The following is a 26,671-nucleotide window of genomic DNA, read 5'->3' as shown; positions in this document are numbered from 1 at the left end:
GTGCACAAGAGAGGAACAGAGCAAGCAAAGTCAGGACGGGCTGAATTAATGATATTAATGCTATTAAGAAAGATCTTACTCATTGAACAAAAGTATCGATCATTGGTTAACATGTGGTGATCAGTGTGGATATTGTGGTGGACATTTCAAACAAATCAACGTTTAAACTGTAGTGGGTCACTGTGTGTGCCTGCGAATACAGTCATTTGTTAAGAGTGCATGCCTGGTCAAAGTAGCACATCTTTGGCTAAATAATCCAGTGTTTCCAAGTCTGTTTCTGCTACACAGGGCTTACTCTCACCTGGACAAAGGGAGTGGTGCTGTGAGGATTATGTTTTTTTATTTTTCCAGCGCCTTCATTATCATCCAAACCCTCCTACTGCGAAAAAGAGATGAGGGTGGACAAACAACTCTGAGACTGTGGTCAGTAGCACTGGTGCACCGTAGGGGACTGTGCTCTCTCCTGTCTTGTTTACCCTCTACACTTCTGAGTTCCATCCCCACTCATGCCACAGTCAGCAGTACTCAGATAACACTGCGATCGTGGTGTGCATCAGGGACGGAAGGAGAGTAAATGAGTCTGGTGGAGGACTTTGTGAAATGGTGGAGGTCGAACCATCTACAGTTGAACACCTCCAAGTTGAACACCTCCAAGACCAAAGAAATGGTTGTGGACTTCCGGAGGACCAGACCACATCTACAGTCAGTCTCCATAGAGGGGGCTGATGTTGAGGTGGTCGGGACGTACAAATACCTCGGACCTGCAGCTGGACGATAGACTGGACTGGTCAGCAAACACAGAGACCCTCCAAAGAAAGGGGCAGAGCCGGCTATATTTCCTGAGGAGGCTCGTCCTTTAACATCCGCAGAAAATTGCTGCTGATATTTTACCAGTCAGTTGCTGCGAGTGCCCTCTTTTTAATCATGCTACTAGGCTGCCAGACTGTCACCATTACTGCCTGTTTATCTTTATTTGATTTGATATTTTGTAAATCTCTAGTTTTAATTAAAATTTGTATTCTAGCACTGCTTTCACTTTAAAAAAAAATACACTTACATCTGCTGTACCATCATTTACAATCTGTTAATCTAATGCATTACTTTGTATAGTTTCAGTTTTTAATCTTTAAAGGGGACATAGCATGCCCATTTTACCACAAGTTGATATGGTTCCTTGGGGTCTTAATGAAATTTCTGTAACATACTTTGGTCAAAATACCACAAGGATCATTTAAAACAGCACCCTTTTTACCCTGTATAAAACAGCCCTCCACAGAGTGACCTGTTTTGAGTGCCTGTTCCTTTAAATGCTAATGAGCCAGCTCCCCCCTCCCCCCTCTCCCCCCATGATTTTAAACGATATAAATTACATATTTTATATGATATAAATTATCAAATATGCATCCCATACTTTGTATTCCCCTTCTGTTGTCCTGGAGTTTTAATTTTCCCAATCACATAATTAAATGTCCCCCCTCTGCCCATCCACTACAAGCAGACAGACAGAGAGAGAAAGAGAGGTGGGGGGGGGGCTATGAAGACCATCATTTACCCCACGAACCCCGACATTCAACGGGTACAACAACAAGCGGAGAAAGCAGAATCGCGGGCTGAGCAGCGCGGAGAATGTGCGTCCCGTGTGAACAGCCAGGCGGATGCGCGCTTGAGAACGGCGCTGTGCGGCACGGCGCTTCCGCGTCCGGTGTAAACCTGGCGTAACGAGTGGGGGGGCTCTGTTTGTGCCACTGTTACAGTAGTGCTGAACACTGCGGAAGTCTTCCACACTGCTGGCTGTGTGGCGTTGACACAAATTCCAGCTCACGCATGGGAGAGCGAGCGGTCGCGCCCGAGCAACTGCTGCAGCCTCCCAGTCCCAACGATCCAGACAAATGCCACATGTGAGTGAATCGCGGGCTGACCAGCGGAGAAATGCTCGTCCCGTGTGAACAGCCAGGCGGCTGCACGCTTGGGAACGGCGCTGCGCTGCCTCGCAGCCTCGCTGCGTCCGGTGTAAACCCGGCGTAACGAGTGTGGGGGGGCGGGGGGGGATGAGGTGGGGGGTGGGCCAAGGCCATGTAGGGAGACTTCCAGTGTATTGTTACGACACAATACACAGGAAGCTCAATCGAGTCGCTCAAGCATGACGTTTCTGACTTAGAGGAACCATAACAAAACGCGCAAGTGTTTTTTTCCCAGAGTTTTTGGCTTGGTAGACATGCCAGATACCCACATTAACGTGTAGAAGCACTAACAAAGTGGAATTTGCATGATATGTCCCCTTTAAATCTGTATATATATATTTGGTATCAGTACTCAGGCTGAGTTACTTGTGTTACCGTACTCTACTTCTATCACCTCAAATTTTCAATCATCTATACTTACTCATCTGTATTGTCAATATCCCCATTAGCACATAGTTCTTAACAGTGACAGCTTTTTAGTAGTTCTGGTTTTGTGTGCTACTGGATGCCTAAATTTCCCTCTGGCTCAATAAAGTATATATCTGTCTATCTATGTTACATGTACATGTTATGTTCCAAGTACATGTAACAATCATCATTGCATGTACATGAAATTTGAATGGTCCTGTCTACATGTGATACTTTGCAACAAAATGCATGTTTTGTGCGTGCGCTCCAGCACTACTTAGTGGACAGACAAAAAATGTGCAATGCACACATGCAAAAAGACGGCATTTTACATGTTTGCATAGTAACCAGTCGTTGTGACAGTGCACAACTTGCAGCAGCCTGCATCCAGCCTTCAACCCTAACATAAACAGGGGTGTGAGGGCCTGTTCAACACTGCTTAGTGCTTTAATTTTAATTTAATACTGTACAAAGTATACATGTTATTTTATTATTGTATATTTAAGTTATATACATATATAAGTTATGTCAAATTAAGCAAAATTCAGATGATAATCATTATTAATGATAACAATTATTATTATGATCATAATAATAATTAATAATGGTCTGCCGTTATTACTGGAGCTCCCAGAAAAGTTTTTTTTACATGATTGTACTTATAATAACTGGTCTGACCATAAATATCTTGAATCTAGGAAACTGACATTTCAATATATGTACATGTTCTGTCGTAGTAGCACCCGGTATCACGTCGTCTTGCGTTTTTTTGCTCCTCTGGCAGCATTGTGAACACACAATCATAGAAATGTCATAGGACAAAGCGGACCATCCTTTATGAAAGGAAAGGAGAAAATGCTGCCCAACAATCAGCCTGGCCTCATAGTATAATGTCCATTGAAATCCAGCAGAAGTCAATGTGAGAACACAGCAGAGGATCCCTGCTGGATTCAACAAGAAAGTGGGGGGATTGATGATGCTTCTAATGCAAGACAGACGCAAAAATAAAAAAATGGCACAGAGCACCGAAGATTTTGTCCATATCTTGCCCATACCCCGTGACATTCTATCGGTGTCAAGGAATTGTGGTCGGGAATGGAGTTTTGGACTTTCCGAATGCACTCTATGTCTCCAAGTACATTAGGTTGTGTATGAATAACTCCACCCCCACTAAAGATTTCTGCTGCTACCCCAAAAGTAAACCCTGGGTTACCAGCGACCTGAAGGCTCTACTTAATGACAAGAAGAGGGCTTTTAGATCAGCGACTGAGCAAGAACTCAAGCAGGTACAATTCAATCTTAAGGAGATCAAGGACTCGTACAGGTGGAAACTGGAGGAGAAAGAGATCCCTGGCTTCAACAGGAAACATGGGTGTGCAGGTGAGGGGAATGCACAATGAGCAAACAAGTTAAACCAGTTTTTCAATGGGTTTGACTCGGGCTCGTGCCCACCCGGTGCAGCCCCCCTACTGTTCCTCCAAGTAGCGACTTCAGGACACTCTCACCCTGACCTTCTGGTTAGAGGGATGACCGCTCTAACCCCCTCAGCCACAGCCGCCCCAATGTGTACTTCCTGAGGAGGCATGGGTCCTTCAATGTCTGCAACAAGATGCTCCAGATGTTCTACGAGTCTGTTGTTGCAAGCACCAACTTCTTTACTGTGGTGTGCTGGGGTGCCAGCATCAAAGCAAAGAACACCAACAGACTAAATAAACTCATCAGGAAGGCAAACTTGGTTGTCATCCTGGAGAAGATTGCTGAGTAGAGAATGCTGGCAAAACTGCTGGCAATCATGGAGAATGCTGCTCACCTCCTTCATTAAACAGCGGACTAACTTAAGAACAACTTCAGCAACAGACTCATTCAATCCCGCTGTTCAAAGAAACGATACAGGAAATTGTTCCTGCCTGGTGCTATCAGGATATATAATCTATCTGTCTGCCAGATCTGTGGTCACTGAACTGGACTAAACTAAATCGTTCTACCACTTATAACCTGCACTAGACATTCTGCTCTTTCTACTTCTTATCTTCTGCACTAAACACTCCACAATACTTGAATACATCTACTATATCATATGTGATACATGATGTGATGCACATATTGATATATATCCATGTATGATTGTGTGTATGTACTGCCCCTTGTGTATTTTTTACCCTCTATTTTATTGTATTTTGATAAAGTTGGCTGCTATGACAATTAAATTTCCCTCTGAGGATCAATAAAGTGATCTATCTAAAATAAAGCATTACCAAACTTACAATACTGTAAAACATGATATCTAGGTCATGAAGACACGATGTGGCTAAAAACTGTAAATCTGTGAATTTCAATCAATTATAAAAGTCTTTGCACAGTCTGTGGGAATCTTTTCCGTCCACTAATGTAATGACCAACTGAAATTCTTTAATATAGCCAGAATCATTTCAGAAATCACCTTAAAACACCTTAAAAGGTCCATTGTGTAAGATTTAGGTGAAAGGGCACTAATTGAATATAAAATAATCCTAGTGATGTTTTTTCATTTAAAAATTGTACGAATTGTTGTTTTCTTTACCCTAGAATGGGCCCTTTATATTTAAATACTCTATATTAACATCGGGAGCGGGTCCTCTCTACAGAGGCCGCCATGTTTTTTACAGTATTCCAACCTGGACAAACTAAACACCTTTTGAGCTTTTATGACAACTGAAGGCTACCACAGGTTCTCTTTCATGTTTGGAAGCGGAAGGTGAGGCGAAGGGTTTTCAGCTGCAACATGCAACTTCAACACTAGATGTCACTAAATTCTACACACTGAACATTTAAACATAGATGCAGTCGTCCTTAATTTGTCCATAAGTGCAATTTTCATGTCTATCATGATACCCCATGCTGCTATTAATAAGTCACAAAGTCTCACCTTCTTGCTGCGCATGTAACTGAGTCGTCCCTCGTGAGCATCAGGATAGGTACAGAACAGGTATGTGGTAATGGCATGCTTAAGGAAGGAGTCACCCAGCATCTCTAACCGCTCCAGGTTGAAGCCATCACTTGCGTTTGACAGGGTCAAGGCCTGCAGGATGAGGCCGGGGTTGGGCCCCAGACTTTTGGGGGAGACGCCTATCTGGACTCTGTGCTGGGAGTCAGACACAAGGTGAGGAGAAGGTGCTGTGGGAGTGTTGGAAGCCGTGGTTACTCGGCTGCAGACTGAGGTAGCTTTATTTGTGTTTTCAGAAATCCTCCCAGGTCCTTCACTAGACTGGGGAGGACAGGACTTCTTCAAGCTGTGTGAGGGCTGCACAGGAACTGAGGTAGTGGTTTGTTTCGATTCAGGGCTCGGCAGCCAAGGAAAGCTGGGCTGGGAGCATTGGCAGTTGTCATGTTGGAGAAGGTGCTTGTCTTGGTGACTGCTGTTGTCACAGTGTGCGACAAAGGCAGTGCCATTAATTAGGTTGTGGGTACAGGTGGTGTCTTCAGACTCAGGGGCTGCAAGGGCCCCCTGCTCAGGCAGAGAAGAGTGGTAACTATTGGGTTGTGTTAGGCAACTGGGGTCAGGGGTTATTGTCTGTTGGTGCTTACAGTGACCCTTGCTATCCTCACTGCAGGACTCAGGACAGGAGATAAATGTTTTGCTGTCTATGGATCTCTTCCAGCCAAAGTCCAGGTTTGGATACCTGCAACATACAAACAGATTTTGATTATGTTTAGTGCCACCACACTGGAAAGGTATGAAAATACTTTTGATTGACATTTGTCATCTGTAACATCCACCCGGCAAATATCCTCCTAAATTTGTAGAACATGTGAAGGACGTGTAGGCTAAGTTGCCATAAAAAGTTTGTTATTTATCACAATTGACAAAGAACGATACAGGCTGTGCTTGCAGTGTATGAGTAATGTGTGATAGAGAATGTGTGCACATAGATTTGCTAAATGAATTTGTGTGTGAATTGGTGAAAGGCAATACTGTAACGCTAAGTGCTTTGACTTGTCATCAAGACTAGAAAAGTACTATGTAAATACAGACCATTTAACATTTACCACACATAATTGGTCAACCAACAAATAAGATAATCTATAATAATATAAGTAAAAATGATAAACTCCCTGATTTTGTTATTTGATATTTTTGTGTTAATCTTTAGAAATTACTTTGGGATTTTTATGAAACAATTTAAGTCCTGTAATAATGTATCACTTTGAAAAATATCATTCACTGCAGCCAAAGATGTGGCTACCTTGTCAGGAGGACTATGCGACTATGTTCCTAACAGTTCCCTCGGGTCTTCTACCACAAGCTTGCTAAATATCCCAAAAATGAACTACAAAAAGTTTGGGGAAGCAGCTATCTGTTGTTATGCACCATATATTTGGAACAAACTCCTACCACACATCAGCCAAGCTACCTCTGTTGAAGTGTTAAATTTGTTTTAACCCTCTTTTAAACTAATTAAAAGCAAGATCATAGAAATAGGTCTTGATATTTCTATTATCTTGCTTTTAATAAATGTAAAGAGTTTTAACACCATTGTCTATATTTTATACTTCGTATTATACCTTTTATTAGTTTTATGCTTATAAGTATTTGTTTCATTGCTAACATGTTCTTATAGATCTATATTACTTCATGTCTTAAATTTTCTTGTAAAGCACTTAAGGCTGTATTGTATGTATGAAAGGTGCTCTATAAATAAAAAGTAGTCATCAGGAGATCATGTATCAACTAGAAAATTCCTCCTGCTAAGAAATTTCGAATGGGAGCCTTGCTTGCTGCCGGCGCAACAGAGACTCTTTGTTTGTTTTTTTGGGAAGAGAGACAGACAGACTTGCTTTAAGAGAGAGAGAGAGAGAGAGAGAGAGAGAGAGAGAGAGAGAGAGAGAGAGAGAGACTGGCTGGTTTAAGAGAGAGAGAGAGAGAGAGACTTGATCAGTAGGTGGCGCTATCACTATCACTGCATACATCTGTTCAGGTCAGGAATCTGATGAAGTGTGTGCAATTTGGGACCGATTGCTCAAACATAATTTTCACACTGACCACTAGGTGGCGCTATCACTATTAGTGTGTATGCAGTGATAGTGATAGCCTTGACTTGATCAGGTGTTGACTCTGATCATGTGACAGAATTTTGGGGTCGATTGCTCAAACTTCATTTTCACACTGACCAGTAGGTGGCGCTATAACGATGAGTCAATATTGAAGTTGAGTGTAACTGGACATGTCAGAAAAAAAAAAAAATGTTTTGGCTTCAGTGGGTTTTGAACTCACGACCAGTGGATCACTGAGTCAGCGTCTCAACCACTGATCCAATAACATTGTTGTTCAAATCATCAGACAAAGAAAACAACAATGTTAAAGATCCCACTGTCTCCCTTTCCCCCTTTGGCCCCCTCCTCAGCGTGTGTAATTCACTAACGACGGCACCTGTGTGAGAGAGCCAGGGAGAAACCTGAACGTCGTGAACAAAATGCTCTAATTCAAAATCTATAACTCCTATCTGTGAAATGAAAACACCGTGAGAATCACAAGACTTTGACGAACAAGTAGATATCTATATTATTGGTTAGAGTCAAAAAATGAGGCCGTGCAAGCAATTTAGAAACGTACTTATCATTCCAAAAATGTACTCTGAAATTTAACATTGGATTCAATGGGGCCGATATTTATCTCCACTCTAGCGCTCTCCACAAACAAATGCTTGTTACTCAAAAACTATAAGTCCTATCTGTAAAATGAAAACATTTGCGGGAGGAGAAGCACGCCGAAAATTTACGGAAGAAGAACTAAGAATATTAAGCCAATGCATTGCAGGGCGCGTTGCGCCCTGCAATGCATTGCGCCTAGTGGTGCCTACCACTAGGCACCCATAATAAACCCCAAGCACCCACAAAACCTGAAAGAGCTAATCATTTGGTGTTATCAGTTACCTAAAATCACACACAAGCACAAGCACACACACACACACACACACTATATCATTAAATAAGAATAACCATTTAACCCAATAAAACATCTGAAAATTTGTCTCATGTGGTCGGTCTTGTCAATCAATCAAATTTTCTTGTATAGCCCATATTCACAAATCCCAATGTCATCCCACATTAATGTCTCATCAATACATGTTACTGACTTCTTCACCACAGTCCTTGTGCAGTATCGTTGCCGATTCAGGATCGCGGCTGTGGCCACATCATGAATCGTGATCTCGGATTGTGGTGGCATCTGACTAAATTATGAATACAACAAGATTGCTTGAACGAACCCATTTCATGAATAACCACGGTAAAAGTCCTGACAGCTAGCATTACCATGTGAAATTTAAATGATCATTTAAACCCCGGTTGATTACCAGTGTGTAAAGCGCATGGTAAAAACTGCATCAACCACAGTGAGCAACAATGTCCCATACACAGGTGCGTGGCCACAGCATGCAATATTGATTTGTTATGTGCATGTGTGAAGCTTACTTCGTGTTTGTTTGATATTTATTTTTTGTTTCACAACATGTAAGCACTTGTACTTTAGTATTTACAATTAATGCTACTTCATACTTCTACCCTGATACATTTCAGAGATAATTATTGTATTTTATACTCCGTTACATTTATTTGACAACTTTAGTTTCTTTTTCAAATGAAGATTCCAAACAATAGATAATATAACAAGCTGTTAAAAGTTAAAGACTAAACCAGTGATTTAGAAAAAATGTTGCTTCTGAAAAATAAATTGTTTTATTCAAATATATGAGTTGTTAAAAGCTTTTTCCCTCTGAAGTTCTCAAATGCTTAAATGATCCATCTCACCACAAATCAAAGAGAGAAACAAGCTCTCACAATATATCTTATGTATTAATGATCTAATGGTATCATAGAGCTTACTAAAATAATATAACAATCGGTCTAACAAGTTCTTTTACTTTAAAACTTTAACTACAGTTAACTAGCCTGTATCTGACTGTGTCAGGTGAAGATAAATATATTTATTTCAGCCCAGAGACCTAAACAAAATGGTACAATCCGGATCATGACACTGGATCGTTATGGTCACTTTAACCCTGATGTCCTGACTGTGCGCTTCACATTGATGGTGTTTAGTCTAGGTGTCATTGCTGCTCCCTTCATCTCTGAGACATTAGGTTTTGTTTACCATTCATTCTTAAGAAATTTCTCCTTAAAACTTAGGCAGTTTTAAGACACAGACACATTGTAGAGGAGAACACTTCTTTTACAAAAAAAGTCACCCATTACCGGGCGGTGCTAGGAGTTCAGGCTACAGTTATTAGCTCTGACCGGCTTATTGTTGTAGAAGCAGTGGTGAAAGCAAGTGTGTATGGTCTTGTATTCCCAGACAACCCAGAGTTGGGACCAGGACGCAGAGCTACAGTCCTACACACTTCTCTGCGCTCCCTCTGGATCAGTCACACAACCACAACCCCATAGAGACTCTGTCTGTCCACCGTCCCATTAAATTATTTAAATCAAACATTAACAGAGGGAGAATTCCACACAAAAACCTAATAAAAATTAACACAACCTCTGCAACAACACAACAGACAATTAAATGTGGACCCTTGAACGTAAGATCACTGTCATCGAAGGCTATTTTAGTAAATGAACTAGTCTCAGATCATAATATTGATTTATTGTACCTCACTGAGACCTGGCTGCATCCTGAAGAATATGTCAGTCTAAATGAATCTACTCCTCCCAGTCATATAAATACACACATTCTCCGAGACTTTGGAGTTGCTGCTATTTTAAACTCCAGTCTATCAATTAATCCTGAACCTTAACTAAACTACAACTCATTTGAAAGTCTGAAATCACAACAGCATCACATTTGCTGTAGTTTACCGTGCTCCTGGGGCTTATTCTGAATTTTTAACGGAATTCCCTGAGTTTTTAATCAAACCTAGTCCTAAAAACAGATAATTATTGTCGGTGACTTTAATATTCATGTTGCCAAAATAATGATAGCCTTAGTGTTCATTCATGTGCATAGTGCATCGTGCATAGTGTAGCATTCATTTCAGTATTAGACTCAATTGGTTTCAGTCAGTGTGTACACCAACCCACTCATTGTTGTAACCACACACTTGACCTTGTACTATCATACGGTGTCAAAATTGAACATCTAATTGTACTTCCACGTAACACAATTCTATCAGACCATAATTTAATAACCTTCGATTTCTCATTATCAGACTACATGCCACTAATAAAAAAATCTCCTTTTCCAGATATCTGCCTGATAGTGCTGTAGCTAAATTTAAGGAAGTAATTGCAATTACATTTAACCCCGTATTATCCGTCAATATAACCAACAAATTCTTTAAAAACCCTAGCTCCAGTGAGATTGACCATCTCTTCGATAGCTCTGTAAAGTCATTACGATTAACATAAGACTCCATAACACCTCTTAAAAAGAAGCGTGTAAAACATAGTAAATTAGCTCCCTGGTATAATTCAAACATGAATTAAAACAAGCGTCAAGAAAACTAGAAAGGAAGTGGCGCTCCAACAACTGTGTTGAAAATGACCTAGCCTGGAAAGATAGTGTTAAAGCATATAAGAAGGCCCTCCACAAAGCAAGAGCTGCCTACTACTCCACACTAATGGAAGAAAATAAAAACAACCCCAGGTTTCTCTTCAGCACTGTAGCCAGGCTGACAGAGAGTCACACCTGCATCGAACCCAGTATTCCTCCATCCTTTTATAGCAATATCTTTATGACCTTCCATAATGATAAAATTCTAATTCTAACGAAATAAAATCTATCATCTCTAGCCCTCAGTTGACACTAATACACCAAGCACCGAAATCTCAGAAACAGCTGAGAATCTTACCAATTATTTAAACAGCTTCTCTCTGACCACCCTTGATCAGCTGACCACAATAATCTCATCTTCTAAACCCACAACTTGCATCTTAGATCCCATTCCTACGAAATTACTTGAAGAAATTCTGCCCCTAATTAATATTACTTTATTATCATTATCATCAGGATATGTACCACAGTCCTTTAAGCTAGCTGTAATCAAACCCCTTCACAAAAAAAACACCCTGGACCTGGATGTTTCAGCCAACTACAGACCGATATCCAACCTCCCCTTCCTGTCTAAAATCATTGAAAAGGTTGTAGCCAATCAGCTGTGTGAGTTTCTCCAGGAAAGTAATGTATATGAAGACTTTCAGTTGGGGTTTAGAGCCAATCACAGCACGGAGACAGCCTTGGCAAAAGTCACTAATGATCTTCTAATAGCTTCAGATCAGGGATTTGTGTCTGTCCTCGTCCTGTTAGATCTTAGTGCAGCATTCAACACTATTGATCATAAATGTTTATTACAGAGACTAGAATAGTTAATTGGCATTAAAGGAACCCCCCTAACAGGTTTAAATCCTATTTTTCAGATTGATTCTAATTTGTGCAAATTAATGAGTCATCTATGCGCACAAAAGTTAACCACAGTGTTCCACAGGGTTCTGTGCTCGGCCCAATTTTATTCTCATTATATATGCTTCCAATAGGAAACATTATCAGGACACACTCTGTAAATTTCCACTGCTATGTGGATGACACCCAGTTATACCTATCAATAAAACCAGAATAGTATAATCAATTAACTAAACTTCAAGCATGTCTCAAGTATACAAAACCTGGGTGTCCCGCAATTTTCTCTTTTTTCCAAATTTTTCCAAGGTTCTAATACTTGGCCCTAAACACCTTAGAGATACATTATCTAATGATATAGCTGCGCTAGATAACATTGCCCTTGCTTCCAATGAAACAGTCAGGAATTTGGGAGTGATCTTCGATCCCGATTTGTCCTTTAATTCTCACTTAAAACAAATTTCTAGGACCGCCTTCTTTCACTTACGTAACATCTCAAAAATCCGTCCTGTCTCAAAAAGATGCAGAAAAACTAGTCCACGCCTTTGTTACTTCCAGACTTGATTATTGTAATTCCTTATTATCAGGCTCCAGCAGTAAGTCATTAAAGACTCTGCAGCTTGTCCAAAATGCTGCAGCACGTGTCCTGACAAGAACCAAGAAAAGAGACCACATTTCTCCTGTATTAGCTTCACTACTCTGGCTTCAAGTTAAATCTAGAATATCATTTAAAATTCGCCTTCTCACCATCAAGGCCCTTAATAATATGGCACCATTATATCTTAAAGAGCTGTTAGTACCTTATCAACCCACTACAGCACTGCGCTCACAGAGTTCAGGCTTACTTGTCGTCCCTAAAGTCTCTAAAAGTAGAGTAGGAGCCAGAGCTTTCAGCTATCAAGCTCCTCTCCTGTGGAATCATCTCCCACTTTCAGTTCGGGAGGCAGACACCATCTGTACGTTTAAGAGTAGGCTTAAAACCTTCCTTTATGATAAAGCTTATATTTAGAGCTGGTCCAGGCTTGCTCTTAGTTATGCTGCTATAGGTCTAGAATGTCGAGGGACACATGACACACGGAGCTTCTCTTTCCAGCTTCTCCTTCCTCTTCTCCCTCCTTATCACATCAAAGAAATTAATATCTCATCAATACATGTTACTGACTTGACTTCTTCCCCGGAGTCCCTATGCCTTATCGTTCGCAGATCCAGGGCTGTGGCTGCAGCCACATCGTGGATTATGATGGTGGATCGCGAATCACAGATTGTGATCGTAATGGCGGATCCTGTATCCTGCTGGCTGATCGTAATAGTAATGGCGGATCCTGCATCATGTTGGCATCTGATGGTGGTGGTGGACCATGATCGAGGTGGACGCTAACCGTGGACTATAATTACAACAAGACTGCTTGATATGTCTACTCAGATACTCTACCATTATTGACAATAATTCCTCAATTCATTTACCTTCCATTATACTACAAACTGTTTTTTGTCTTACTCTTGTCGAGGGTTAAGGGCAGATAATGTCACACCTCGTTAAAGCCCTATGAGACAAATTGTGATTTATGAATATGGGCTATACATATAAAATTAGATTGATTGATCATTGTGCATTTGAATCGTTGACTGCTGAATTGTAAACCAATTGTGAGGCTAGTGAGGGTGCACAACTCTAGTGAGCACACAGTCATCACAGTCACGTCAGACAGGCAGCACCTCCAACCTCCTGTCCCAGTTGCGGTGTTTTTTTCTTCGCTTGTGTGGAGCTGAGTGGTGATGATCAAAGGACTATGCTACCAGTACCACGAGTTTAAAGCTAATTAGCCTAAAAACAAAAACAAATATAGTTAACTTGTGTCTCGCTAATGTACACGCATGAGCTACTAGCTAATGTAATAAGTTGGGGCATAAAGGTTAATGTACTGTACTTAAGGGAAGACACTAGGCTTGAACTAATTAAAATGCAAAACTTTGCATACATTTGCCAATTGGCACTGCAGATGAATAGGATAAAAAAAAAAAGAACTAAAACATATCACCACAGAACTTCCCCAGTTAATGACTTGCATCAAGTCATGTTTAAATATGCAGATTAGTTAGTTTGGTGAATTTAGGAGAAATCTACAGATGCAAACAGAAGAGGGTAGTAAAACAAACACCATCGAAATGTGTATTTTTGGAAGTTTTCTTTCCATTAGAGTAAAAGAACACATGGAAGCAAAATAGACCAAAATCTTAAAACTGACCAGGGGCTTCATTTATATCCATTGCGTTCGCACAAAATGGGGCCTGAAACGTGCGTTCGCCACAAAATGTTGAGATTTATAAAAACAAACTTGACGGGAGAATGTGCGCACTTCCACGCAAACTCTGACCCATGCGCACGAACATTTTGGAGACGGGAAAATGACGATGCAGACATGAGATGTTGAACTGAAGCCAGATTATTGATCCACTTCATCATTAACATTAAAACCATCAGCTTTAGTTGTGCTCACGCAACATAACTGTTCCATAAGAACCTTCTATTGAAAAAGATATAAAACAACTTACAGCAAATTACCGTAAGATAATAAAATCGCTGCAGTGAACGTGAATGTGCCATAAGGTGTACAGAGCGCACTGGAGATCACTCACAAAAATAAAGAAAAACTATTCACTTTCGGATCCACTGATGTGAGAAGTAATCGGTCCGATTGCTCTAAATATATAAATACTGTGGTGACACGCGTGCGCAATGCTCTGTGATGGATACACGTGAATGTAAGGATGAGGAGGAAATGAGGGTTTCAGCGATCACATTTTTTGTACCATGACGATGACTGATCAGCTGATATATTCTATAGATCTGTGATCTTGGATCACTGAGCTGAACTGTTTTTTGTGCGCACGTACTAGTATTAGTATGAATCCTACGCACTGTTTTATAACTGAGGTTCCAGTACATGAAAAAAAATGTTTTGCTTGTCGTGTCCTGCCTTTAAAAGTAACCATCATTTTGATTGTAGCCTCCTCATCTAATAACTATTAATTCTACTAGTTGTGTGTGTGCTACTATAAATATAAACTAGAAACTACAGTAGCATAGAAAACATGGTTTCCTTTGTTGTTGCCTGCTCTTGTGATAAACCTAGTGATACTAAAGAAGACCATTGTCTCTGTGTGAACTGTTGAGTATTTAACAATTGTGTGAATGTGAAGGTATTAAAATAAATTGATAAGTAAGTTACTAGTAAGTCTACTATATTTACCTGTTTGTTTAAAAAATGTTTTTTTTTTTTATAAATAAATGAGAAGTGCCCTTTTTCTCACTTGAGCCCCTGCCCCCCAAAATGTCTGTGCACGTCCCTGTGTGGCAGCCCTTTATTACTGATGTTAGTTAACTGAATTAGCTGAATGCTAATGCAAGCTAACATTAGCAAACAGACTGATAGCAGCAAAGACTAAAGACAGTAAGATAAAGAGGGAGAGGAAAATGAAGAGGGAGAGGAGGAGAGGAAGACAACAGACAGGCAGGGGCAAATTATCTGTAAGGGAGATACGAGGGATAGTTCCTGGAGCAGGAGTAGAAGTGAGGAGGAGGAGACTGTGGCTCGGATCCTAAAAACTGTGCGAGTCTACCACTACAACAGGTGCAATGAAGAGGCAAAAGCAAGACAACTCGCAAAAAGGGAATGACTTTGCATGTGGTGGCCACAGAACAACTGCCCTCTCTTTATCCTTCCTGACTGAGTCTTCTCTAGTTTTGTGTTCTGCTAGTGTCCTTGTCACTACTGGTAGCATTAGGCAGTACCTGCATCACAATCAGGTTGGACAGGTAGTCAAGCTCCTCCAGGATAGTACATCCTGAGTTATTTTTATTTATCTTTATATTAATTAATGTTTCCCCTGGAAATTATGTTTTTGCACTTTGTCCCTTCTGCACTTCTTGGGCTTCCATAGATCCTTCCCTCTGTCCTTCACGTCTTGCATTGCTGAGGGTAAGTTGTGTGGCAAAATGCTGCTGCGCTATTGTATCAATTTCTTTTTAGTTCGATCTGTTTATGTTGTAACATTTATAGCATATAACTGTTTATGTTGTGTTGCCAAGCTGTTTTTATGCTTTGTTTCACTGCTAATATAAGTTTTATAGACATTTAAAAGATCACATTTTGGTGCTATTTTACTTCCGGCAGTCTGGAGCATTTCCCAGAGTGAATGCTGTTGTTTTGCATGTTTAGGAACATAAGTGCATAGAGGAGATCAGAAGCCGGTTAATGTGTCTTCTGCAGGTATATTTTCTTTTGTTAAATTTATAATTAGTTATTTCTGTTTAGTTACCCACTCCCCTCACACCATTCTATTTTGCCCACTAGGTGTCACTATAATTATTTGCACTGTTAATGTTTTCCTGCTAACTTTAATAGCTCTTATTGTGCTACACAAAATGTCATAAATCATAATGTTTGTGTTTTTAGAAAGAGGGTGAGCTCAGACAGTTCCGTCTTGCATTGCTGATGGAGCAGAAGTGCAGAGAGGAGATCAGAAGACGGTTAATGTGTTTAAATGTCTTCTGCAGGAGGGAAAAAAGCAGGAAAAATAGTCCTTTGAGTCCTCATCCTTCATGCCCTACTCACATATGTTATACGGTCACAAGTAGGTTTGCTGTGTCTCCCAGCACAATCTCACGAGCATGGAGGAGATACCTGCTGGCAACCCGACATATCCTTGGAGGGTCGCACAGACCTCCATGTCATAGCCAACGGTACCCTGACTGTTGTTTGGTAGTGCCATCAAATCCTGAGAGCGATTGTCAGACCTTACGCTGGTGCAGTGGGCCCTGGTATTTATCGGTGTATCCGAAGTCGCCAAGTACTGCCAGGAGCTCACTGATGCCCACATTATGAATTGCTGGGATGAAATTCACGCAAGTTGGATGAGCATGTGATTTACATTTTTTTACTTAGATTTTCAGTGTGGTTTTGAATCCAGACCTCAATTGGTTGATAATGTTTGGTTTCCATTGACCATTTTTTCGTCATATTGTTCTCAACAAATTATACAAAGTGACTCTGATGTGTGATTTAAGTGTTCCCTGAATTTTGTTGAGCAGGGTATATATTTACAGACTACTGGGAGATCATTGCGATATTAGGCCATATTAGAGAGCCTGGGGATGACAACAGGGAGTACTGTTATGAAGCATATCAGCACATTATTTATTGGCAACATGGCACTCTAGACCAGAGAAACCGTCTTGTCATCCCCGGCTGCTATGTTTTGGATCTTGTCCCTGATCCTATAAACAAGGACAGTACAGAGTTTCCTTCCAGGCCCTCCTTCATACAGTAACAATTCACACACCTCCATATGCATCAAACATATGTGATTATAATGGGGGGCAATTATTATTTCTGTTGTAAATGTATTTTTATTACTATTTGTTATTTTTTATGAATATATTCATATTGCCCATTATTTATATTTGTTCAAATGAGTTTACACTGGAATGAAAAGTGCAATAAGAAAACAATTTAACAGATTTGTTGTATTTATTTATTATATATATTATATACATAAACTGATTTGTTTACACAGGTTGGTGTCCCCGAGAGGCACCATGATTCTGCTGTGCTTTTCAAGAACGAATCGTGACCTTCCATCTGGATCATTCCACATTCCTGTTGAAAACACTTGCATTACTCATTAATATAATAAAGCAATTTCACATATTTATTCATGTGAAACTGGCACTACTTGTAAAAGGGTTTATATGACACAAAAAAAGATAAACTTATTCACCTAGACGTCTCCTGACTTGTGTCTGCAGCAATTGTGTTGTGGATGGTGCAATTATGGTGGGGTACCAATTCTAGTTCTCTGGGGTCATCTGGATGAAGGCTCCTACTTTGAGGCATCCCGAATCCACTTGTGACTCTGAGATTCAGATCTCTTGCTCGCAGCCCTTAGATGTATGCATAGTATTATTTTTTATTTCGGGGCATTGACACTATCTTTTGGCTACGATGGCGCCGAGGAAGGCTGCCGTGTCTCAAGCTCCCCCACAGCTCTGCTCCTTTTTCTCTTTTATCAGTTTTTTTGTTATTTATTCTACTTTATTTTGCATTGTGCACTCTGACAAAGCGAGCCCTATCATACTATATGATAGAGAACAACTTCTGCTCATTGGGTTGACGGTGAAAAACACTTTTTCACTTTATTACATCCCGAGGGAGTTTACATCGGTCGTTATAACAGCGGTGTACATTCCGCCACATGCCGACACTAATCAGGCACTGGACGAGCTGCATGCGGTTATCGACAGGACAGAGACATCACGGCCCGAGGCTGCGTTTATTGTGGCCGGTGATTTTAACAACGCCAAGATGAGGAAAGTCCTGCCGCGATACCACCAACACATCAGCTGTCCTACGTGCGGAGCGAACACGCTCGACCATGTTTACACTCCCTTCCGGGATGCGTATAAGGCCCTCCCCCGCCCCCCATTCGGCAAATCGGATCACGTCTCAGTTCTGCTGCTGCCTTCCTATAGGCAGAAACTCAAACGTGACAGACCGGTGACTCGGACCATTCAGCGGTGGACCGACCAATCAGACTCGGCTCTACGGGACTGCTTCAGCATTACGGAGTGGTGCGTGTTCCAGGATGACAACATCAACACGTACACGGACGCGGTCATCTGCTACATCAGCAAATGCATCGATGACGTCGTACCCAGGATTACTGTACGAACATTCCCAAACCAGAAGCCCTGGATTAATGGTGACGTCCATGCAAAACTCAAAGCACGGACTGATGCCTACATCTCAGGGGATCTGGAGGAGTACAGGAAGTCCAGGTACGCGCTCCGGAGTGCTATTAGCAGTGCCAAGAGACTTTACAGGGACAAGGTGGAGTCTCACTACAAGGGCTCCAACACAAGGGACATGTGGGCTGGACTCAAAACCATCTCTGACTACAAAGCAAAGACCAGCAGTGCGGATGTAGTGTCTGCATCTCTCCCAGAGGATCTGAACACCTTTTATGCACGCTTTGAGAGCAACTCCCCGGCTGTGGAGATCCAAGAGGCCCAGGAGGACCGCTGCCCCCCAGTAATATCCAGGGCAGATGTGTGGAGATCACTTAACCGGATCAACACACGCAAGGCACCTGGACCTGATGGCATTCCTGGCCGAGCTCTCAAGGTGTGTGCAGATCAGCTGGCAGATGTTTTCACAGACATTTTCAACCTGTCACTGCTCCAGTCTGTAGTCCCCGCATGTTTCAAGGAGACCATCATTGTCCCTGTTCCCAAAAAAAACAAAAATCCTCAGCCTGAACGACTACCGCCCAGTAGCACTCACTTCCACCATCATGAAGTGTTTTGAGCGGCTAGTCAAACCATTCATCACCTCCTCCCTCCCTGACTCTCTGGACCCTCTTCAGTTTGCCTATAGGCCAAATAGGTCGACTGCAGATGCCATCTCCCTCACCCTTCACACTGCCCTCTCCCACCTGGACCAGAGGGACACATATGTGAGAATGCTGTTCATTGACTACAGTTCAGCATTCAATACCATCGTGCCCCTGAAGCTCGTCACCAAGCTCAGAGACCTTGGGCTCAACATCGCCCTCCGTGACTGGATTCTGAACTTCCTGATGGGCAGACCACAGGCGGTGTGGATAGGCAGCACCACATCCTCCACCCTGACTCTAAACACCGGTGCCCCCCAGGGCTGTGTGCTCAGTCCTCTCCTGTACTCCCTGTTCACGCATGACTGCGTGGCCACCCACAGCTCCAACACCATCATTAAGTTTGCTGATGACACGACCGTCATAGGCCTGATCACCGGCGACGATGAGAAGGCCTACAGAGAGGAGGTCAGAGCCCTGACATCTTGGTGCCAGGACAACAACCTCCATCTCAACGTCAGCAAAACAAAGGAGCTGATCGTGGACTACAGGAAGAGACAAGGAGTAGAACACGCCCCCCTCTCCATCAACGGGACTACGGTGGAGCGAGTCAGCAGCTTCAGGTTCCTCGGGGTCCACATCAGTGATGACCTGACCTGGACCAACCACACAGACTCCATCAGGAAGACGGCCAGACAGCGGCTCTTCTTCCTCCGCAGGCTGCGGAGGCTCAACATGGATGCCAGGATTCTCTGCAACTTCTACAGGTGCACCATAGAGAGTATCCTGACTGGCTGCATCACCGCCTGGTACGGCAGCTGCACCGCCCTCAACCGTAAGGCTTTACAGAGGGTGGTGAAGTCTGCCCAGCACATCACCAGGACGGAGCTACCATCCATGGAGGACCTCTACACCCAGCAGTGTAGGAAGAAGGCCAACCGGATCATTAAAGACCCCTATCACCCCAGCCATAAACTGTTCTGCCTGCTGCCGTCTGGCCGACGGTACCGCAGCATCCGGGCCCGCACCACCAGGCTCAGAGACAGTTTCATCCCCCAGGCCATAAGACTTTTAAACTCCAATCTGTCATAACTCTGCACCTTAGCATATTTGCACTATTGCATATTTGCACTATTGCACACACTTGCACTATTGTTTTTCTTTTTCTTTAGGTGTATATATATATTTTAGATATGTATATTTTTTTTTAAATTTTAAATTTTGATTGAGCATTGTTATGAGAGCCTGTGACCCAAGCATTTCATTGCAAGCGACTGCTTAATGTTATCGTTGTGCATATGATAATAAACTCTTGAATCTTGAATCTTCTGAAGCTGAAATCACAATTTTGAACCATTCAATATCTGATATACGTGATATATGTTAACTACTTTGAACAGTGATTGTGCATTTAAATAATCATTTGCAAGTGCACTTGTAAGCTGTGGAAACATATTATAATACTATAGCTTTTCCCTCTTTTTTCACAGATACGTTGAAATGACTGTCAACTTAATGTGAAATTAAGGCCAGGAGGATACTATGCGGCAATCAAGGAGTCAGATTTCAGACTTCTATATCCTGTGAATAACATGTCATAACATGGATCGGTGATGATCTTCACGGATCCTAAAGATGCCTGCCGATACGTTGAATGCCATTGTCTTAGAGACTGTTATAGAAAGACATGCAATGTAATTTATATATGATATACTACAAGACCATGAACAAGTAAATACCAATTGTATAAAAAAGGAATGGTAAAAAGTATTGGGTATAGAAATAGCAGAGAACATTTGGAACAATGTCAATGTCTGTTCCCTTAATGCCAGACACTTTGATACAGTTTTAAGTCTTACACAGGCTGCACTATTCAAAAGTAAAGCTACATAAAATCTTTCCAGAAGTATTACCGATCTGTGAGAAATGTGACCAGACAGAAGCAGATTTTCTCCATAGCTATGCTTTTATGCCCTAAGTTACAAGGATTCTGGGTAGGTATATTTAAATTCTTGTCAGAGATTTTTAAAACCCAAGTAAAACACTCTTCTGGGTACATGTGAAAGCTCTAAAATTCTACAGAGCCCACAACACCATCTCCTGTCCTATGGGGTTCTCTGTGCAAAGAAGCTTATTCTTTTGTTTTGGAAAAATAAAGAAGTGCCAACTTTTAAGTCCTGATTAACAACACTGACTTTCTCTCTTCAAACAGCTGATTACGTTTATGGTGAGATAGTTAAAAGGCACAGTACAGAAAAAGAATCCTTCACCCCTAAACGGCACTATATCAAGGGTTGGGAGGATTAAAGGGTGGGGGATGGTTAATTTCCATGTCTTTGTGTGTGTGCGAGTGTTTTTTTCCCCATTTTACTTATGTCAATATTTATTTATGTATTTTTGTTAAGATCACTTAGTTGTTGAGTCTTATGTTCTCACACTGTTTGTCGTTCACTGTTGAAAAAAGGCATGGTATTCATATATAATTAAAGTTTGTATCCAGGCTGTTTCAATGGAAACAAACAGACAAGTTGTTTTGCCTTCATTGGACTTGATGTATCAGGGTCTGTCTGGTAGCTGTAAAAGAACAGTAAGAAAATAAGTGCTACATGACACAGTGGTGTACTCTTACATACTGAAGTGGTGGGAAGTTCACGAAACAAAACAAATACAAATAAATAAACTAGGATGTCTCAACAATCACAACTATGATCTTTGGCATGAATGCATAACAATATGGATCTATCTGGAACAATGTAAATGTTACTATACTAGCAACGAACTGAATAAAAACATTGTATTTCTGGTAAGTAATAAAACTGATCTATCAAACAACAAATTGAATTTACATTGATTGGGTTAATTACCTGTTCAGCAGAAAACTGCAGACTTCAGTGTCAGTCTGAAAGCCTCTCAGCAGAGATTTCAATCCTGGAGAAAACCGTATGGTTTATCCTAATTTCTGTCGTCATGACGCGATTCATTTCACCTCGTCGCGTGTTCGCTTCTTTGCCGACGTCTGTACATGCAAGTATTATCCGTCATTTAACGTAAGGTCTTTTGGCACACTTTCTACAAGCTTTTAATAACTACCTACTTGTTCCGACGACTTCTTCTATGTTATTTACGGGCACGGTTCTTCTTCATCTATTGAATTCGTGCTGCTTCATTTGTATATTGCGAGACGCAACCTCTAAACGGTATGTCTGCCCCGGGCATCTGTAGCAATATGGCGATGTAACATGGCGATGTCTGTGGGAGAGAGACCCGGGGTACATGTAGAAATTTTATAATATACAAGGCTCATTCTACTGTAACAAAAACACTCTAGTTACTATAACTAAGATATGAGAATTATATCCCATTTTTGCAAAGAGAGCCTTAAAAATTCTACACAGTGTCCCTTTATTAAACAAGTATTGTGCAGTGTTTGTAGCAGGGACCTGAAGTCAGGTGGGAGGGTCTGGGCTCCCACTCCAGCTTCACTGGCTGTCTGGGCTCTGAGCTCCTCAGCAGTCAGGAGGCAGTGGAGGCGGTAGAGAATGCTCGGCAGACACACTGCTTTCCTCCACAGGGAGGCAGGGATAGGGTGGATGGCACACAGCTCTGGAACCAGGATCTGATTAACAAAACATTCCTGTTAGATTGGACAAGGTGAACTTAAACTAATCAACCAATCACAGAGACACAAATTTATTGGAAAGGAAAACCTGAAATATTACACTGACATGTTTTCAGACACTTTGCTATGACAGTAGAACTTTAGCTTAGATTCTTCCCATTTCTGTTGATCATGTGAGAGGTTTCTATACTGATGTATTGGAAAGAAACACACCAACCGTCTGTATAGCATCTCATAGCTGACATTGTCAGAAAAATTAAGACATGAGGTTGAAAGAGCTGCCTGCAGAGCTAAGACACAGATGCACAAATTTGCAAAAGACTTAAAAAATTCTACTGCATAAAAGGTTCCTAGGAGCCATATATTTGAAAAACCAAGGCTCTTCCTAGAGCTGGCTTCATGGCAAATGGAAGACTCCTCAGCAAGAGACATGAAAGTCTGCTTGAAGTTTGCAAAAAAGCATCTAAAGCAAGTACTGACACATCATTAATGAAAACCTGGTCCAGAGATCTTTTTTTAGTTTGAGCCAAAAGTTAATATTCTATGGAGGACGATACATCACTTAAGTATAAATACAGAAATACAGAAATAAATAAATAAATACAGAAATAAATAAATAAATGTCTTAAATATATTTCCACATTTATTATTTATTTCCACATTTATTCATTTCTGTATTTCTGTGTCCGTATGCTAATGAGAAAGGCGGGCCTAACCTCAGTCTCATGCAGGATTGGTCACAGGAGTGTGGTGATCCAGTCCTACTACTTCTGCCTTTCAATGCTGACTGGTGTCCAGTAGCTGTTTGCAGTGTTGAGCCAGTTCACACTTAACATGAACTAGTTCAAGTTCAGAGGGTTAGGGTAGGTTATTTTTTTATTGGGATGATTTAGGTGTCGGTAGTCCTGACTGAGCGTCTCATGTTGTACTGAGCACAACATGTTGACAAGTCATTTTTCATGATGTTTAAATGCAGCCTCAAACTCTGGAGCGATTCAAACTAACACTAAGTGACTTCATGTGCTGATCAGGTCCTGATAACTAGTGATGAGTGTTTATTAGTTGGATTGAGAGCAGAGTGGAGGAGGACACAGAAACTCCAGCTCGGTACAAACCAGCTGCAGCTTCTGCTCTGAACATGAAGCAGCAGCGTTGATTACTGAGCAGCTGAGACCAGAGAAACACTGTTTTAACTGTTTCCACTGTTCTACAAAGTCACTGACCGGCTGCTTCACGGTGACAATCTCTGATTCTCACTGCGTGTGTCTCTGAACGAGTGAGTGGTGGTGTGGGGGGCGTAGCCCCGGGGGCCTCTGTGTGTGTGTGTGTGTGTGTGTGTGTGTGTGTGTGTGTGTGTGTGTGTGTGTGTGTGTGTGTGTGTGTGTGGCTCAGTTGACCAATCCTGCTCGAGACTGAGGTTGGGACCTCCTACCTCATTTACATATGGACACAGAAATACAGAAATAAATAAATGTGGAAATAAATTAATGTGGAAATAAATGTGGAAATAAATAAATGTGGAAATAAATTTAAGACATTGATTCATTTACTTCTGTATTTATTTCCACATTTATTTATTCCCACATTTATTTATTCAGAGCTCGTCTCCGTGAAGCAGCCGGTCAGTGACTTTGTAGAACAGTGGAAACAGTGAAAACACAGAGTTTCTCTGTTCACATCTGCTCAATGATCAGCGCCGCTGCTTCATGATCAGAGCAGAAGCTGCAAGTGGTTTGTACTGAGCTGGAGTAGTTTGTACCTCCTCCTCTCTGATCTCACTCTAACTAATAAACACTCATCACTAGTTATCAGGAACTGATCAGTACATGACGTCATTTAGTGTTTGTTTGATTCGCTCCAGAGTTTATGAGGCTGCATTTAAACATCATGAAAAATGACTCGTCAACATGTTGTGCTCAGTACAACACGAGACGTGACGCTCAGTCAGGACTACTGACACCTAAATCATCCCAATAAAAAATAACCTTAACTAACCCTAACCCTCTGAACTTGAACTAGTTCATGTTAAGTGTGAACTGGCTCAACACTGCAAACAGCTACTGGACACCAGTCAGCATTGAAAGGCAGAAGTAGTAGGACTGGATCACCACACTCCTTTGACCAATCCTGAATGAGACTGAGGTTAGGACCGCCTTTCTCATTAGCATACGGACACAGAAATACAGAAATAAATAAATGTGTAAATAAATAAATGTGTAAATATATTTAAGACATTTATTTATACATTTCTGTATTTATTTATTTATACTTAAGTCATGTATCGTCCTCCATAATATTCCAAAAGAGAAATGATCCAAAGCACACAGCTATGACCATGCTTAAAATTGCCCCAGCCAGAGTCCTGAGCAGAAACCGTTGAAATATCTCTGGAAGGACATGAAAATGGCCACTGAGTGTTTGGGATTCCATTGTGTGGATATTTTCCCACCAGGTAATAAACTCGTGATGACACCAGTGTTATCAGTTACACCGTATAATTTACAAGAAAAGACGTGTTTTGGCTCAGCGTCTGTGGAGCTCTTACTGAAATCATTAATGTTAGATTTCACTACAGGCAGCTTCATTTTTGTGGTGCATTTTAAGGTGGGTGGAAAGTTTCCTATTAATTAGCTGGATTTTAAATAAAAATTATGCCGATCCCTGTAACGCTTGAGACACACAGGCTGCAGTTGTGAGGTGGATCTGCTATGTCTCGCGGCTGTCTGTTGTTCACACTGGTCTGTCTGGTTCAGCAGCGGTGGGGTACGTACTCAACTTAATGCCAGGACGCTACGGTATGAAGCTGTGCATCTTCCTGTCTTGCAATAACAATCAAAGCCTTGTTTGAAAAAAATGAATTGATGATTTGGTCAACAGAAACGCAGAAAGTGCTTTTATTTTTAAATGTGTACAGGATATTTATGTACGGCACATATTCGACAGATACACATGGCATAGGGTTCACAGCAGAATAGACAGTGAAAATGATCTTTCATTATAGTTTTAATGTCTATCTGTTGAATTTATGTCACAAACATAAATGTTTGCAACACTTCCTGTACCAGTATCAAGATAAAAACACTGCAGTGTTTCTGTTGACTGAATCTATTAATTTGTTTAAAAAGGGCTTTTATTGTGAAATATTTGCAGGTGTGGAAGATGCACGGTTTCATACTGTATAATACTTGTATTTATTTAAGTACACAGGACTAAATTTACACAAGGAAATACAGTATTTGTATTTATGGCCATTTTCAAGGCAAACACTATGTAAAAACATACTGAGAAGCTAAATATTGTGCACAGATTCTATATATATGAATATTTGTATTGAACAGATATTAATGTGAATATTGTGCATTTAATTTCTTGACAAATTAAAAAAATAATAAATCCTCCTAAGTGTTTTTTTTTGGAAGATATCTGGAGTGGTAGATCTGGGCTTAAATTTGGAATTAAAAAGTAATGTAGAGTTTGAGGCACACAGTTCACCTGCCACACAAAACAAGAGACGTAACATGACGCGCACAGCCAGGACATCAGAGTGACAGTAACCGCGACCATCCAGATAGATGATCCGACATCATCGATCAATAGCTAAATAAATGTGATTGTCAGTATACACAGACTCGGACTGGAGAGAAGTTCTTCCCGCAGATTATGATGCCAATGCACTGTTTTCACTTGAGTGTTCAAGAGGAAGCGATGCCCTGTTTATCCAGGAATATGATTATTATTTCAGCATGTTATCATAAAGTTCTATGTGTAAGTGATTCGAATAGAGCGGAGGAGCAGATTCTCTGGTTGACCAGCGTGGAGTAATGCGCCCGATGCAGTGGCACTGCTAAGTGGGGCCAAGTGTGGCCACCCTGATACAGTAAAGGCTATAATCAAAGTTATTCCTTTAAACTCTTCCGG

The 26,671-nt window shown here is 41.2% G+C and overlaps 1 protein-coding gene across 2 annotated transcripts in view; it reads right to left on the bottom strand.

Annotated features, from left to right (window-relative positions):
- The window catches only part of dicer1 (dicer 1, ribonuclease type III), an 89,782-nt gene that overhangs the window by 17,430 nt on the left and 45,681 nt on the right, over nucleotides 1-26,671 (bottom strand). For both annotated transcript variants that reach the window (XM_034577100.1, XM_034577099.1), the window contains exons 20-21: nucleotides 22,575-22,750; nucleotides 5,275-6,028 (exon numbers count right to left, since the gene is read on the bottom strand). In XM_034577100.1, the coding sequence (XP_034432991.1) occupies nucleotides 5,275-6,028; nucleotides 22,575-22,750 (930 nt within the window). The remainder of the gene's footprint in view (nucleotides 1-5,274; nucleotides 6,029-22,574; nucleotides 22,751-26,671) is intronic.

This window comes from Hippoglossus hippoglossus, chromosome 22 (assembly GCF_009819705.1).
Source record: "Hippoglossus hippoglossus isolate fHipHip1 chromosome 22, fHipHip1.pri, whole genome shotgun sequence".
Lineage (NCBI taxonomy): Eukaryota > Metazoa > Chordata > Actinopteri > Pleuronectiformes > Pleuronectidae > Hippoglossus > Hippoglossus hippoglossus.
Note: the sequence above shows the minus strand (reverse complement) of the source record. Positions and strands in the feature narration are given on the sequence as shown.